This window comes from Plecotus auritus, assembly GCF_963455305.1.
Source record: "Plecotus auritus genome assembly, chromosome: 5".
NCBI classification, from domain to species: domain Eukaryota; kingdom Metazoa; phylum Chordata; class Mammalia; order Chiroptera; family Vespertilionidae; genus Plecotus; species Plecotus auritus.
This window is the reverse complement of record NC_137776.1, coordinates 141,492,991-141,509,061: the sequence shown is the minus strand read 5'-3', so window position 1 is coordinate 141,509,061 and position 16,071 is coordinate 141,492,991. Positions and strand designations below refer to the sequence as shown.

General features: G+C 43.2%; 1 protein-coding gene across 8 annotated transcripts in view; it reads left to right on the top strand.

Annotated features, from left to right (window-relative positions):
* The window catches only part of TRPM3 (transient receptor potential cation channel subfamily M member 3), a 711,013-nt gene that overhangs the window by 630,626 nt on the left and 64,316 nt on the right, over positions 1–16,071 (top strand). For all 8 annotated transcript variants that reach the window (XM_080667736.1, XM_080667735.1, XM_080667742.1 and 5 more), the window contains 3 exons: positions 4,141–4,269; positions 9,490–9,741; positions 15,478–15,652. In XM_080667736.1, coding sequence (XP_080523862.1) covers positions 4,141–4,269; positions 9,490–9,741; positions 15,478–15,652 — 556 coding nt within the window. The remainder of the gene's footprint in view (positions 1–4,140; positions 4,270–9,489; positions 9,742–15,477; positions 15,653–16,071) is intronic.

Sequence of the window (16,071 nt, the reverse complement as noted above, 5' to 3'; positions counted from 1 at the left end):
AAACTTTTTGACTCGAGGGCCACAATGGGTTCTTAAAACTGGACCGGAGGGCCGGAACAAAAGCATAGATGGAGTGTTTGTGTGAACTAATATAAATTCAAAGTAAAGGAGCAGAGGGGAGAGCAAGAGAACCGGATAGAACAGCGGGCCGTAGTTTGCCCAAGGCTGTTTTAGCCCAGTGTTCCCAAGTCTTCCATAATGACTAGGGATTTGTTGGAAATGCAAATCGCGGCCCCATCACAGACCCACTAAATTAAGTGTCCAGGGAGAGGAGCTGAGGAGCTGTGTGTGTAACCAGCTTCCCAGGTGAGTCTGGTGGTCCAGGAAACGGGATGCACTGCTTTCCTTGTTTCATAGGCGGCTGGCGGGGAAGCCACCTCTCTAAGGAGTGGGGGCATGTATCTGCTCCTTCCGCATGGCTGGCTGGATCAGCCTCAGGAAACCCATCAGACTGGATGCTCCAGTCATGTTTGATTGTGTTTACACGATTTTCAGAAATCCATATTTATGTATTGACAAAACCCAACCTCAAGGAAATGGAGATGGGGGTGTCAACCTTTTAAATCTCCAGGGATGCTTCACCATAAAAGTCAGCTTTAGGTCAAACAGTGCCATGTGTTTTTGGTGTGTTCTCTTCTGTAAGAGTGTTTCCCAGACTTAATTCCAAAAGTATCTCCTTCTACACACTCAAGGTCCTCAAAGTGGGACACACCTCATTTGCACATAATCTCACTTCTATGTCATAGTGAGTTTCCGGAGGAGCAGGTTGGGGCCCCTTCTGCTCCAAGAGGAAAGGAGGGAGGGACCCAACTAGCTCGCAGGCCATGTCTGTGATCAGAGCTGGCTTCAAGCGCCCAGCTAGAGAGGATGCCAATTCAAGGTGTGACATGGCCCCAGGTCAGAGGGCAGGGCATGTGCCCTGGTCAGCAGGGACGGACTCCTTCCTATAAAAATGCTATGTGACCCCTCCTTGCCTCTAGGGGCAGTAGGAAAAGGAGGCAAGGAATGGCACAGCCCCACCAGGGATCCACAGGCAGCTGCAGCAGGCTTTGGTGCTTGCATTTCATGGTTTAGGAGTCATACATCTTGGTTAATGGAAAATTTCTAAAAAGGTTATATAAGCATACAAATTCTTATAGGATTCCCACTGGCTTAACTAAGAATCATAAGGTTATATTCCTTTTCAAAGCTTTGCCATTCTACATAAAGCTTGATAAAACTCAAAGAATATGTGTGTGACTACACACACACACACACACACACCATTAAAGTCTGTCATGTTGAGGTCTGCAGCCGGCTCCGTGAATCTTGGCAAGTTCTAAGATAGGTTGTTTCCAACACAGCAGCTGCCCCTCTGTTGTGCTGTTTAAACATGTTTAAAGCCCTGCTTGTGGATGTTAGCCACCATTCAGGAGGTAAATGCATATCCCCTCTCACAAACACCCCAAACCTTTCAAAAGCTCTGTAAAGTCAGGAGCAATCATCTCCATTTCCCAGAACGGAGGTCCAAGCAGGTGAAGTGAAATCACAAAATGATGCAGCCAGCAAGTACTTGAGATAGGATTGAAATCCAAGTTTTTCTGACTTCTGTGTCTACATTCCTTTCCCCAGACACTATTCCTTCCACCAAACAAATACGCTAAGCCAGTGATCGGCAAACTGCGGCTCGCGAGCCACATGCAGCTTGCCAGCCATGGTTTGCCGCTCTGTTGACTAAAGAGTTTGCTGACCACTGCGCGAGGCCCGTGTTCAAGCACAGAGGCAGGTGGGAGGAGTTACAGGCACACCTCATTTATTGCGCTTGGCTTTATTGCTTTTCACAGATGCTGTGTCTCTTACAAATTGAAGGCAAGACCCTCCCCCCGCAAAAAGATTATGATTGGCTTTATTGTGATCCCCGCTTTATTGCAGTGGCCTGGAACTAAACTGCAAGATCTCCGGTTGTTTCCCTGTACTTAAGTACTAAAATGCAGAGGTCCTGAAAGAATTTGTGTGTCACTGGGCCTACATGTGACAAGAGAAGATAATGCTTTGTAATGTTTTGCAACGAATTGGGTAAAATGATAAAAACCAGGGCAGTTAACAAGATTCATTTCACCTAGAAGTAATAGAACATGATCCAACAAGAGAAGGAAGCAACAAGAAAGGGAGAAGGATTTCAGGTCAGAAGGAGGCTGAGAGTACATTTTAGAGTTTAACCATCGAAGTCCTTTTTTTGCCGCTTGTAAAATGCCATATGCACAGGGACTCGAGGGTGTAATGGTAACAGCAACCAGGTGAACCAAATGCCATTTTAAACAGCATCCCACACGATTTCAGGTCGAGTAGACTCTTTTCAGGTGAGGCATTCACGATGTGCTAATGATCCTGCGGGAGTGGGGAGGGACTGAGACGTGGGTTAAAATGACAGTCCCTGAGGGGGTGGCTGTACAGGAACAAACCTCCCAGGTGGAGAATGAGCCCTGTGCGCCCTCCAGCATCTCCAAAACTGCTCTCCTGCTTCCACATGTGATCACACTGAACCCCAACCTAAATGCCTACCCTTCAAGAGATGAGAAATTATATGGCTGTGTTTATAAATGTGTCAACATAATAGGATCTCTGAAAATACCTTTGACTCATATTAAGAATCTATGCATTTACAGAAGGGAGGAAGGAAGGAACGAAGGAAGGAACGAAGGAAGGAAGGAGGGAAGGCAGGCCCATTAGTAGAGAAAGCAGCACTTCTCTAGCTCTGTAGGCTGCCAGTTTCTCCTTGTATCTCGCAGCCTCTTTCTCCACCTTCCAAGCTGCCCCCAGGGCTGCAGAGTCAGGCTGTATCTCCAGAACCTCAAGGCCTCAATCCTTTGCCCACATTGTGTCCCATTTGCTATGCAGGCTCCAAAGAGTACAGAAGATTTGAATAAACTCACTCTTCCTTCCTACCCACAGCCCCTCGGGCCCCTGAAGCCAGAGAGTGCCTTCCTCAGCTTGAGGCTTTGCCTAGAAAAGGTTTAACTTATATGCCATTTCTCGTAGGTGAGTCTTTCCTCCTAGGCCAGTGGTCAGTAAACTGCAGCTCACAAGCCGGCTCGCGAGCTGCGGTTTGCCGCTCTGTTGACTAATGAGTTTGCCAACCACTGGGATAGGGGCTTAATCACAAGGAACAACAACAGCCTGTAATTATTGGAATCAAGAGTCTAGGTCAGTGGTCGGCAAACTCATTAGTCAACAGAGCGGCAAACCGCGGCGGCTCGCGAGCTGCAGTTTGCCGACCACTGTGACCTAGGCTCCCGACCCCTGTGCAAGAACTCACCAGCCCTCCTACATTCCGGCCATCTAGACATAACTGAATCCACCAGGGACGTCACCAAACCTGAACCCCGAGGCTTCCCAGGGACACCCAGCGAGCGAGCCAGCCGGTCCCAACAGGGTTCAGCCTCTGATGCCAACGCCCCATGAGCTCACTCCAAGCTACAGTCAGCCACACAGTTGCCATTTCTCTCGAAAACATTGCTTTGTTTTCTCTTGTTTTGTTTCAAAGAAGCAGAAACCAGGAAGGAATATTCCAACTTGAATAGGGCAGGAAGGTGGTGCAATGAGAAACAGGTAAAACCCTGCCAGGGCACTGCCAGGCCAACCATCATAAGGTAGGAGGAGAGGGGGGGGGGAAGAGACGGTATCTCAGAAGAGAATTCAAGTCCGGCTTCTAGATAAAGTCCAGGCTATTTTTGTGTTGGCTTGACCGATTTACTTCTTCTTTTCCTTCTTACTGACATTCAATCCACCTGGCACTCATTAGGCAAAGATCCACTGTGCTGCCCTAGTTCAAGAACCTCGGGCTCACGCATGAGCAAGCACAGCTCTGGCGAGAAGAGGTTCCCTTTTTAGCCAGGGAGACATGAGAGACTGGGTCCTTGCAAAACGAAGTGATGCATCATGACACAGAGACAAATGTAAGAGTCAAAAGGGAGATTGCATATCAAATTATTTCCAATATTACCGTCTTTTTATATCCTTTTGAGGGTTTAGAGCTTTGAAGTTCATGAATTCCGAGTCCCGCTCACTGACCTTGTTCTTGCCCTGCCGTGAGGTAGCCTTGCCCAAGGGCAGGGCTCCCGGGCCTTTGCAGCCAGAGCACCGTATTGTGTTTCCTTACAGCTCGCGTACATCGGATACCTGATGCTCTTCAACTATATCGTGTTAGTGAAGATGGAGCGCTGGCCTTCCACCCAGGAATGGATCGTCATTTCCTACATTTTCACCCTGGGAATAGAAAAGATGAGAGAGGTAACCACTTTCATAGAAAAGAACTGAGGAAAAAGACGGTGGGTGGTTACATCTGTGCAAGGAGGGGAGAGGGGGACGCTCCAGATCCAAGCAAATCCAGAACATTAAAGAAAATGTTCTCTAATGTGGCCACAGAAATGTGGACTTGGCTTCGAGGGCTGCCGACAACCCTGGGGAGGCCTCCCAGTGTGTTTCCAGGGTGGTCACTCCATGAGCCCTAAGGATTAGTCCATTTCCTGCTCACATAGCATTTGCCTAGGAATCCCTCAAGTTGTTTTCAACACTGTTTACAGGTGTGTTTGTTTTTAAATATATTTTTATTGATTTCAGAAAGGAAGGGAGAGGGAGAGAGAGGTAGAAACATCAATGATGAGAGAAAAACCACTGGTCGGTTGCCCCACACTGGGAATTGAGCCGGCAACCCAGGCATGTGTCTTGATGGGGAATCGAACTATGACTACCTGGTTCATAGGTCAATACTCAACCACTGATCCACACTGGCTGGTTTGTTTACAAGTGTTTACTTCTCCCTATAAACAAGACTTTTTAAGTTTTTCCACTTTTTATCTTTTTTTTTTAATCTTTAAATCTTTCCACTTTTAACTCCCATTGCAAACCCCTCCCTCTGGGTGTCTCTTTGGACAGGGTGCGCCAATACCTATGATTCTCCAAGTGCATTTTAGCTGTTCTAAGAAGTTAATTTGTTCTCTGATTTATTCCTTCTCAATATTTGTTATGTACTTGCTGGGCACCAGCCCTGGGTGTCACTGGAGTGAATTGAGCATATTTCTCACCCTTCAGGTTGAGAGTGTAGGTCCCTCTCTTTCCCCCCACCCCCGTGGAGTGAAAGGAGCCATTATAACACCATCCCCACATGACACTGGAAGTCAGCCACAGAGGCCATCACATTCAGAACTGCTCAAATGAATGAACAGTCCACCAGAGGGCTCTGCAGCCCTGCTCAAAGCCTCCCCAAGCTCCCATTCCCAAACTCACAGGGAAGGCAAACTCGTGGGTATGATTCCTCTGCATTTCCCCCTGACAACTACACTGCAGGAGAGGCCTTTTCTGGAAGAAGGCTCCTGTCAAGTCTACTGCTCCCTCTATCCCGAACATCCTACTCTGGACTACAGTGAGTGGGGAAATACATTGAGTTCCACGGGAAAAAGGGTTCCTGCAAATCCACAAATCCGCCATTGTTTTCATTACTAAAATAGGTTAAAAGGCCCTTACTATCTTAGGTCTCAGCTCTAGAATGTTCTCCTATAGAGAGAAAGGTGCAGTATTTTTTAGACCCCTTCCTATTGAGAACGTAAAAAAATCTCATCTATATATTTATTTATTTATTTATTTCAAGCCCTTCTCTTGGGTTTCTAAACTGCTTTGGGAATATTTAAACTCTAACCAGCATGACCCCATCCTGAGGGTTTGGCTGTGGGCACACTACTCTCATTTTATAAGGGACTAGATTTTTTTTTTAAATGCCTTGCCCTCTTGCCTTGCTCTGACCAGTCCATAGTGCCTCTACTTCCTGACCAGGTGTGGCTTCCCCTGTATAGCCATGCATTTGCCATGGTCTTTGCGTGGCTCTCTGAGAGCTGAGACTTACTCCCGCTAAGGACTCCATCGCTGTGAAGTGGCAGCTCGCTCCCCTGTGATTTGACGCCCAGATGCATATTCCTTCCCTGTGATAAGCAGAAAAGGGAAAGACTAGAGCAAGGAGGCTGGACTCTCTCCAGGGACGAGACTGGAAGAAGACAGGGAGCAGTCTGTACTCCACAGCCTGTTCTGGAAGAGGCGGCCAAGCAGGCGGGCTGCCAGGAACCTCGGGCTGGATATCCATTTCTCCTGAGGTGGCATGTAATAGCAGAGGGCTTGGGAGCCGGGTCAGCAGGGGTCAGCAGGGGGTCAGCAGGGTTCAGCGGAAGAGCCTTTGCTTCTGAGGAAGCTGTGAGGATGGATGATCTACCACTTCAGTGTCTGGTCTTCTCCTCTTCAGCCTGGGGAGGCAGCTCCCTCATGCCCACCCCATGGCCCTGAACCCATTCGAGAAATGCTCGACTGCCAAGAGAGCAAAGACCCACAGGGCCCTCCTCACAGTCAGCACGCAGGCCCGCAAGATCTCAGATGCAAGACCCTGGAAACATGGCAAAGTTTGCAGGCTTCTGAGGAGGGATATACAAGGCTTTGAGGTTTCGCAAGCTGCCCTCCGATTCCCAGAACCACATACTTCTGCGTGTAGTCACCCAAACAAGCCACGGTAATCCCTTAATAGCACGGGACTGTTTACAGCGTGTGCTGGTAGACATTGTCTCACTGGGGTCCTTCCCACCACTGTGAGGTCAATGATGGGGCTATGCTGGCATCCCCACTTTACTGTCATGGAAAGTACTAGTAAGACTTAGGGTTTGTTTTGGGCTATTTTTCTGTATTCCACACCTAGAAAGGGAAACTAGGTCTTAAACTTGTCTAGTCCCCATCTAGGCCCACCCATCGTTCTTTCACTCACGCAGTGGGTGCCAAACTGGGATCCTCCTCGGAGCCCCAGGGTCCTGAGAGGTGCCTCCGAGGCAGCTGGAGAAGTGACAGGGGCGGAGGGTGGGGCTCAACTTTCCACTACAGCTTCGCCTCCAGCCAGTTAGCTTGTCACTTTTTTTTTTTTTTAATGTTGAGAAGTCACAAGAATATTTTCACTATTTAAAAAGCCATACTATAGCCCTAGCCAGTTTGGCTCAGTGGATAGAGCATTGACCTGCAGACTAAAGGATCCCGGGTTCAATTCCAGTCAAGGGCACATGCCAAGGTTGTGGGCTCAATCCCCAGTAGGGGGCATGCAGGAGGCAGCCAATCAATAATTCTCACCATTGATATTTCTCTCTCACTCTCCCTTCCTCTCTGAAAAATCAATAAAAATATTTTTTAAGAATAAACAAAAAATGATACTGTAAAGCTTGTGTTGAACACTTTTAGGAAAGTGTGGGCAAAGGGTCAGAGAAACTCTGTGGCCCCCTGCCCCTTGCCCCCACAGGTGCACACATGGATTTTGCCCATGTAGGGTGGAGTGGGGGTGAGAAGCCACCAGGACAGCAGCAGGTGCGGGAATTCCTGATGGAGGGGGCAGTGGTTCTCAATCTGCATTCACCAGCTTCCCCTGGGAATTTGTTAGAAATGTAAATCCTTGAGCCCCACACCAGGCAAACTGAAGCAGAAACCCCAGGGGTGGGGCCCAGCCACCTGTGGCTCCCTGGGTAATCCTGATGCACACTTAGGTTAAGAAGCCCTGGTTTAGGAATGAGGCTAGCAGGTGGCTCCTGGTATCTTGCTTAGTCTTCCAAGCCCTCATCCTGACTTATAATGACCTCCCTTCCTTATTATTTCAGTCCAAAGTAAGCCATAAAGGGGGATAGGCCAATTCAAATACATAGCTGCAGATTAGAATTGACCCCAGTCTTTTCTCTCTCCTTTGAGAGGTTCTGAGTCAGGAAAGGGGTGGGTCATGACTCAAAGAGGTGGAAGCTCAGGGGTAAACACAAATGATTCCTACAAGTAGCCCTGTTACATTGCCTCGGTAGGCTGGCTTCCCTGCTTCCTTGTATCCTGGGGCAGGCTGTGGTACAGGGTGGGTGGCAACTCCTGCTATGTATCTGTTCATTTCATAGACTGTGTGTGAGCAAAAAGGCTCCTCTAGATTTAAGCTAAGTCGGAGCCCCATCCAGCAATAGAGGGACTGGAGAATTGCTGTGAGATGTCTTTGCAACAATCAGTCCACAAATACTTATTGAGAATTATGTAACAGGCTCTGGGGAACACAGGGTCTACCCTCAGAATTTATAGTCTAGTGGAAAGAGATGATGGGTGGATAGGTAGCAGATAGAGAGATAGATAGATAGATAAACAGACAGACACATAGACACACATACAGAAGTTAATTTTATATAGTGATAAAATCTTCAAAAATGCAGGGGTCCTCAAACTTTTTAAACAGGGGGCCAGTTCACTGTCCCTCAGACCATTGGAGGGCCGGACTATAGTTTAAAAAAAAAAACTATGAACAAATTCCTACGCGCACTGCGGGCCCGGGACGAGTCGGCTCTAAGCAGGACAGGCAGTGGCACCTGGCAGGCCGGATAAATGTCCTCGGTGGGCCGCATGTGTCCTGCAGGCAGTAGTTTGAGGACCCCTGGAATAGAGTAACAGAGAGTGACTTGGGGCTATGGAGACTACTGCAGGGAGGGCACTCAAGGAAGGTCGCCTAAGAAGGAAAAACGTGAGCAGAGACCTTGAGGATGAGGATGAGGATGAGGAGAAGCCAAACATATAAAAATCTGGGAGAAGGAACAAATGCCAATGGCCTGCGCCTAGAATGGATTTGCCATGCTTAAGAGCAAACCGCCGTGGCTGCGGGGTGGGGAGTGAGGAGAATATGGTGGGCCATCAAATGAGGTCACAGCAAGGAGCTTGGATCTTTATCTGTAATGACAGCATCAGATGATTGGAGCATCATCAAAATGGGCTTTAGTAATTATTGTTCTTGTTGATCTCTCAAGTCTCTCTCTTTTTAAATTGAGGTGTAATTTACTTGTAAGGAAATGAACAACTTGTAAGGGTACAACTTAATGAGTTTTTACCTATCCATACAACTGTGTAATCCCCACCTAGAGCATGGCTTAAGTATTTAAAGAGTGTGCTGCTCAGAGAACAGGTTGAGGCAGTGCAGGGATACCAGTTAGAAGGCTGTTTCAGTCATCTGGGAGATGTGATGGGGCTTACAACAGAGTGGCAGCAGTGGAGGTGGTGAGAAGTAGTTGGATTGGGTTGGATTTAGAAATAGAGGTGATAGGACATGTTAATGTAGAGAATCTGGTGTGAAAGAGAAGAATAAACGAGTCCTCCCAAGTTGGTGGTCTAAGTAACTCAATAGGGTGGTGCTGTTTACTTAGATGGAGGAGGATTTCAGAGATTTGTGGGGTATTAGGTATCAATAATTTTATAGGGAAAACCCTAATTCGTGTCTTAGAATTGTAAGACAACCCTAAACATCAAACTTATTACTTATATGGCCCAAACTTTGCCCAGTTGCACATTTATAGCATGCAAGTATTCCAGTAGACACAGAAAAAGAAAAGCTACAGTTGTCAATTAATGGGCCAAGCACTTTCTAACTGGCTGAAAATATAGACTGCAATCCTAACTAGCCCCACTCTCTTTCTTGCCCCTTAGATTCTGATGTCAGAGCCAGGGAAGTTGCTACAGAAAGTGAAGGTATGGCTGCAGGAGTACTGGAATGTCACAGACCTCATAGCCATCCTTCTGTTCTCTGTTGGAATGATCCTTCGTCTCCAAGACCAGCCCTTCAGGAGTGATGGGAGGGTCATCTATTGTGTGAACATCATTTATTGGTACATCCGTCTGTTAGACATCTTCGGCGTGAACAAATACTTGGGCCCATATGTAATGATGATTGGAAAAATGGTAAGTAGATTCCATATGATAAATTCTCAAATGAGGAGTGGTAATAATAGGAAGAGGGAGGTAATTCATTTGGGCCTGCTATCAAGGTCTCACTGATATGGTCCTGGGGTGTTTTATTTTTTAATTCCTTTTGCATGTTCTGGAGTTTGACTACATCTATAAACATAACTGGACAATTAGCCATCACTCACACATTTACTTACTGAAAACTATATATTTTGTGCCAAGCACTGGGCTAGGATTTGGGTATGTAAATTCCATGAGACTGAAGATAGGAGGAAGAGAAGTGATTACCATTCAGTGAGAGAATGCTATAATAGACATGTATATAAAGTACAATAGGAACATAGAAAAGAGAATGGAGGTCAGGGGAAGTTTTAAATGGAGGTTATATTTTTGCTGGATCTTGGAGGAGTAAGTCTCCACTGCAAATATTTAACAGATTTTTAACATTGCTTTTTTTTTTTTTTAATGAAGTGCTAAGAAAATGCCTTTCCCTATGCAAAGAGAAGAAAAACATTGTTTATTTGAATTCAGTTGTTAGGTTGTGCTTGAATTGACCATTAAGTTCTATCACTATATCATGTGTCTTATTACACTACTGGAAAATGATGTCTGTTAAAAACTAGGTTCTAGAATGATGCCCTACTTACCTTTTTTTTTTTTTTTTAATGAACCCCAAGTGGCAAACTAATATGCTTCCCCACAATGGCTGTGGGCTTGGTCCAACTTCCTGGCCACATCAGTTTCCAGACCTCCATAAAGACCACGCCCTAGGGCAGTGGTCGGCAAACTGCGGCTCGCGAGCCACATGCGGCTCACGAGCCGCGGTTTGCCACTGTGTTGACTAATGAGTCTGCCGACCACTGCCCTGGGGGATCAGCATTAGTGTGAACCTAGGAGAGCCCAAGTAAACCAGCTCCCTCTCCAAACTCACCAGAGGAAGAATTGGAGCCTGACTTGTTTTGGTTTTTCTAAGTCAGTTTTTCCATTTTTCTCAGTGTATCCTCTACTTCACCTTTACAGCACATATGTGGAAAAGCCAAGCCATCCAGTCTATAATGCCAAACACCTCTTACTGAAAAACCTCTTCATTAATAACCTCCACTCCACTTCCATTTATGAGCTATTGAAACCAACAATTGGTCAATAGGTGTTTTTTATCATTCTTACTCAAGTTTTAAAATAATATATGTTATTGCTGCTTAACAAATCAATATTTATTACGTGTATGTGTGTGAAACTTAGGAATCTTAAATAACCAACTCTTCCTACAAAAGCACTGACAAGGTCATGCAAAGAGAGGGAAAACTTGAATCCAAAAGGAAGGGGTTATGAGACCTTGAACAATTCATTTAACCTCTTTGAAACTCAGTTTAATCGTTTCTTAAGTAGTTATAATAAAGGCAGAGCTTGTAAGGTTGTTGTGATTATTAGAAATTACACATGTTAAATAGCCAACAGTATGTGGCTCATAGTAGGTAGTTGATAAATTGTATCTGTTATTATGTTCATATTATATCTGTTAAAATACAATGAAATGGGGTATAGTTATTCTGCTCTATTCCTAACACTTTTGTACAAAAGCTTGGTGTGTATAACAACAGCATTGTTTAGGGAAAATATTCCAAACCCATTCTAGAGAGGAAAAACTTAAATTGAACAAGCTTGAATTTAAGACTAATCCCAAAACTGTATCCCATTTCCTTTGGGTATTTTGGATTAGAAGAAAAGAAAAGCATCTTACTCTATTACACAGCCTGTTATATAATCTTATTTCTACTTCAGTAATGAATTTGAGATTGTGGTGAAAATTCCTATGTCTAAAAGCAGAGTCTCAACTTAGAGTCTACAGGAGACATTTAGAAGAGATGATCAGTAGACCCTCTACCCAAGTTATATATAAAAATGTGTGAGTGTATGAATTTTCTGGGCTGAGAGAAGATGTTTCCATGAGATTCTCAAATGGATTCTTAAATGGGTCCAATGAAAGTGAAGGACTATAACAGCTATGAAATTAAGCCAAATTTTCTCAATCTTGACACTATTGATATTTTGGACTCGAATATTCATTATTCTGGGGGGCTGTCCTGTGCATTATAGGATGTTTAGCAGCATCTTCTACACACTAGATGCCAGTAGTATGTATACACACACACACACACACACACACACACACACACACACACACACACTAAAAATGTATCTAGATATTGCCATATGTTCTGGGGGTGGGAGGATGGGGGGCAAAATACCCTCTGTTGAGAACCATTACATTGGGTGATTACATAATCTGATTGGTTGTTTTATTCTAATTAATTGTTACCTTATTTTATTTCAATAAATAAAACCTGAAAAGACCCAAACCAGCCAAATATATTACTTTAAAAAGGTTGAGTGGCATTTAAACATTTGAAATAACTAAAACCAAACTAAAGCGGCAAGATTATTTTAAAATCCACGTCTATCATTTTAATGATGGCATAATTATCCCTTTTTTATTAGAATTAAACCTTACTATGGAATAAGCAAGAGAGACATACTGGATTTTCTCTACCTTCTAACTTATGAATGATTTCATTTATCAGTCTAGAATAAGTAGAAAATGAGTATATTTGGGTGCTTTGTTTTTCATGGGGTTTTTAGGATAATTAGTTCAATAATTGAGTCACTGATCCAGAAGGTAGGTAAAATGTGCCTATAGAATTTATCAGGGAGCCAGATGGACTGCCAGGCTGGAAGGTTAACAAAATATGCCCAGATGCGATTATACTGAAAGTCCCTCAACATTAGAGAGTTTCTATTCAGTGCTAAACTGCCAAGTAACTGTGCCCTGTGGTCTAGGGAGAGACACAGCTGTTAAGATACCTGAATACAATACTGATCAAGTATGATTCCAACTGATCTTTAGATCCAGGATCCCACTTCTCAGTGGAATTCTCCAAGCCTAGTGCTAAGCTTACTTATATAATGCAGAATAAAAACAACAGTAATAATAGCTTTCATTTACTGTGTGCCAAACTCCATGTCAGACAGGTCATCATTATAACCTATTTCATCACCATGAAATCGGTTTTAATATCTTCATTAAATAGTCTAATAAATTGAAATTGGACAAGGGACAAAAGCAGGATTCCAATTCCTGTCTATCTGACTCCACAGACTGACCTTCTTCCAATTCTAATAATAATAATACATTAACATGTATGCAAACTACCCACATGAAGCATTTCACATATTATCTCATGTAATCCTTACAAAAACAATATGCATTATTATTGTTGTTGTTATTATCACCATCTTGAAAATAAATAAAAAAAACTCCACAAGATTAAGTAAGACCACCTCGCTGTTTTTACTAGCAAAGCCAAGATGAAAAACTCAGGTAGTCTGACACCTGAGAACCCGTGCTTAGCCACTAGAGTATATACTCTTCTCTATAAAACACAATCAAAGAATATTTATAAGAATTAGGTCTCTTAATACTGAACCAACTGGACAAATTAGCTTTAAAACATAAGTAACCAGTCCAGTTCTCACCCATAATGTTCTATTTCTGCACTCCACTCTACTAGATTTTGGTATTTGAATGGAAGCTAAGACTTCTTTGAAATATATGAAATTGAGTGTTTGGGAAGAATGTCTCTTCTCTCTGATTGTTTTGATCCTTTGGTTAAATATCCCAATCAATCTGAATGAAAACAGTCTTGAGAAGGTAGAACAGTTGCTATATTTACTGGCTGAGTTTTCTTGGATCAGACTAGCTCCTAAATCTCATGAGTACACACCTTCCTCTTCCCACCCCTCTTAGTCAATCTAAATAAATATAACATGAAAAACCCATTAGTGTTTCTTCATTGGTAGAACTTCTTGTAAATAAATAATGAGAGGATTTTACAAAATAAAAAAGAGCAAAGATGAGAAGCAGACCCTTGTTTCCTATAAAATTGTTTTAACACAGCTGGCTTGCTCATTTTAAGAGAGTTCTGAGGCCTCTAAGTTGTGAAAGGAATAACTAATTGACTAGCATATATATTTTAAGGACAGTGAACAAATAAGAATTAATGTCACCTTTTGAGAGACTCTTACTTAGTTTCAAAGTCACATAATACTTGAGAGATGGATTTTGAAGTTGCCTTGAAAGTTGATAAATGGACATAAAATATATTGAGCCCCCAGTGTCCTAGTGCAAACAGGAAGGCTGTAATGTTGTAATTCCAATAACAGGCACCATGGAATGCACTTTTTAAAATAAAATTTTAAAACTAATTTAAAGCCTTTATTATCCTTGATAAGATTATCATCAGTTATCTTCGTGGGTGGGCATCCTTTGAGGAAGTTTGATATCCAAGAAAAGATAGTCTTTTGTATTAGAAGGTTTGATGCAAGGATAGAAACTTATCTCCTACTGGCTTACGTCCAGGGGGATAGATAGATCTGTAGCCTGGCACGATGTGATGGAACTGGCCTTAAGGCCTCTGCAGTCAGGCTCTCAACCGCTGGTAGGACATTCTCCCTCTCTCTCTCTCTCTCTCTCTCTCTCTCTCTCTCTCTCTCTCTCTCTCATATCTGCTTCATTCACTTTGATCAGTAGTGGGGCACTTAGCCTCAGACACTCTGGATTAACATCATTACAGAGAGATAAAGGCAGTACCTCTTTCCCAGCTTCAGCTGAAAAATATCCAAAGAAAGGATTCTGGTTGGATTCTTGTGTCACATGCCTCCCTCCTATGACTGCTATTGCCAGAGGGTGTGGTACCATGTTTAACCCAGCCTGGCCAAAATGGGTGGGAACTGTTTCTAAAAGAAGGCAGTGGATTCTGACCAGGTAAAATAATAGTTATTACATTCTCATCTATTTTTGGTGATACTAGGAAAGTAACTTGGCATATAAGAAGCAGATCCCAAATTGCACGTGTCATGAAAACAAACAAAAAAAGAACGAGAAACAAGTGATAACATTGTACTTGAATGCAGTCAAAAGAGAATTTTATAAACATGTCAAGATGAAAATCCAACCTTTCAATAGCAGGCACAGGAATGGGCTATCTGATTCTAATGCCTATAAAAACACTCTTCCTAACTGATAGCATATGCTGCAGGAGAAGTACAGGAGGAGTGGTTCTCTGTAAGACAGGTTTATTGTAGAATACCACGCAGTGAGGTGGGGCCACAAGGAGAAGATGGAATATGATGGATGTCTGTTGGCCTAGCTTTGTTTACAAATGATTATTTTCATGAGCTTCCACCTCTTCATTAGCTTTTCAGAACTTAGAGAATTTACAACATTGCAATAATTCTTCAAATAGTTCAACTATCCCAATTCCAATTTTGCTAATAAGGAAGAAACCAAGGAGATTTGCCTCCCATGAGAGCAGAGAAAAAGTTAGTACTAAATTCATATAAATACCCAAGCTTCTATGTTACTTGACTCCTACATCTGGTTTTGACTAGGTCCCACAGACGACAATGGAGAATGAAGGGGTTCCATTGGGCATATATTTGAGGATTTGTTTGTTTTTAATGATTTTTTGAGTTATTTATAACATTCCATGGACATTGGTTTCAGTAAACCAAGTGTCCTTTTATCTGGGCACAGCTCCCTATCTAAACATCCCTTATCAGAATTATTGAATGTGAACCTCCTTCAAAGGTTCCCATCAAGGTCAGTGTCATTGGAACACTCAATCATATGAGTTTTCTTTTGTTTCTCCCTCTGCTTCCCCACCCTTCCAGATGATAGACATGATGTACTTTGTCATCATTATGCTGGTGGTGCTGATGAGTTTTGGGGTTGCCAGGCAAGCCATTCTCTTTCCCAATGAGGAGCCATCATGGAAGTTGGCCAAGAACATCTTCTACATGCCCTATTGGATGATTTATGGGGAAGTGTTTGCGGACCAGATAGACCGTAAGCAAGTTTATGATTCTCATACACCAAAGTCAGGTATTTAACTTCAATCAGGTCATGTCTTTTCCAAGTTCATTTGTTTGTTCTCAATAAATGGCTCAAGATAGAGGACCAATTCCTAGCTTGTTATCTTGGAGGAAAAAAAAAAACAATTACAGAAGGTGAATATACAATTTTAGCAAAGTAATCCTCTGGTGTTTCTTCAGGTATGTCCTTTCTGTGACACAAATCAACATCTGGTATGCCAAATTTGATCAAGAAATAAACTATTTAACAAGATTGAAATTCCTTGGGAATTTAAAATCCTAGGGCCATGTGTTGACTATTTCAGTATTAGTAATATATTACATCACTACTCCCCACCCCTACTCCAGCCTGTAAAAAATAAATTCCTTGGGTTTGACTTAAGAACAAATAAA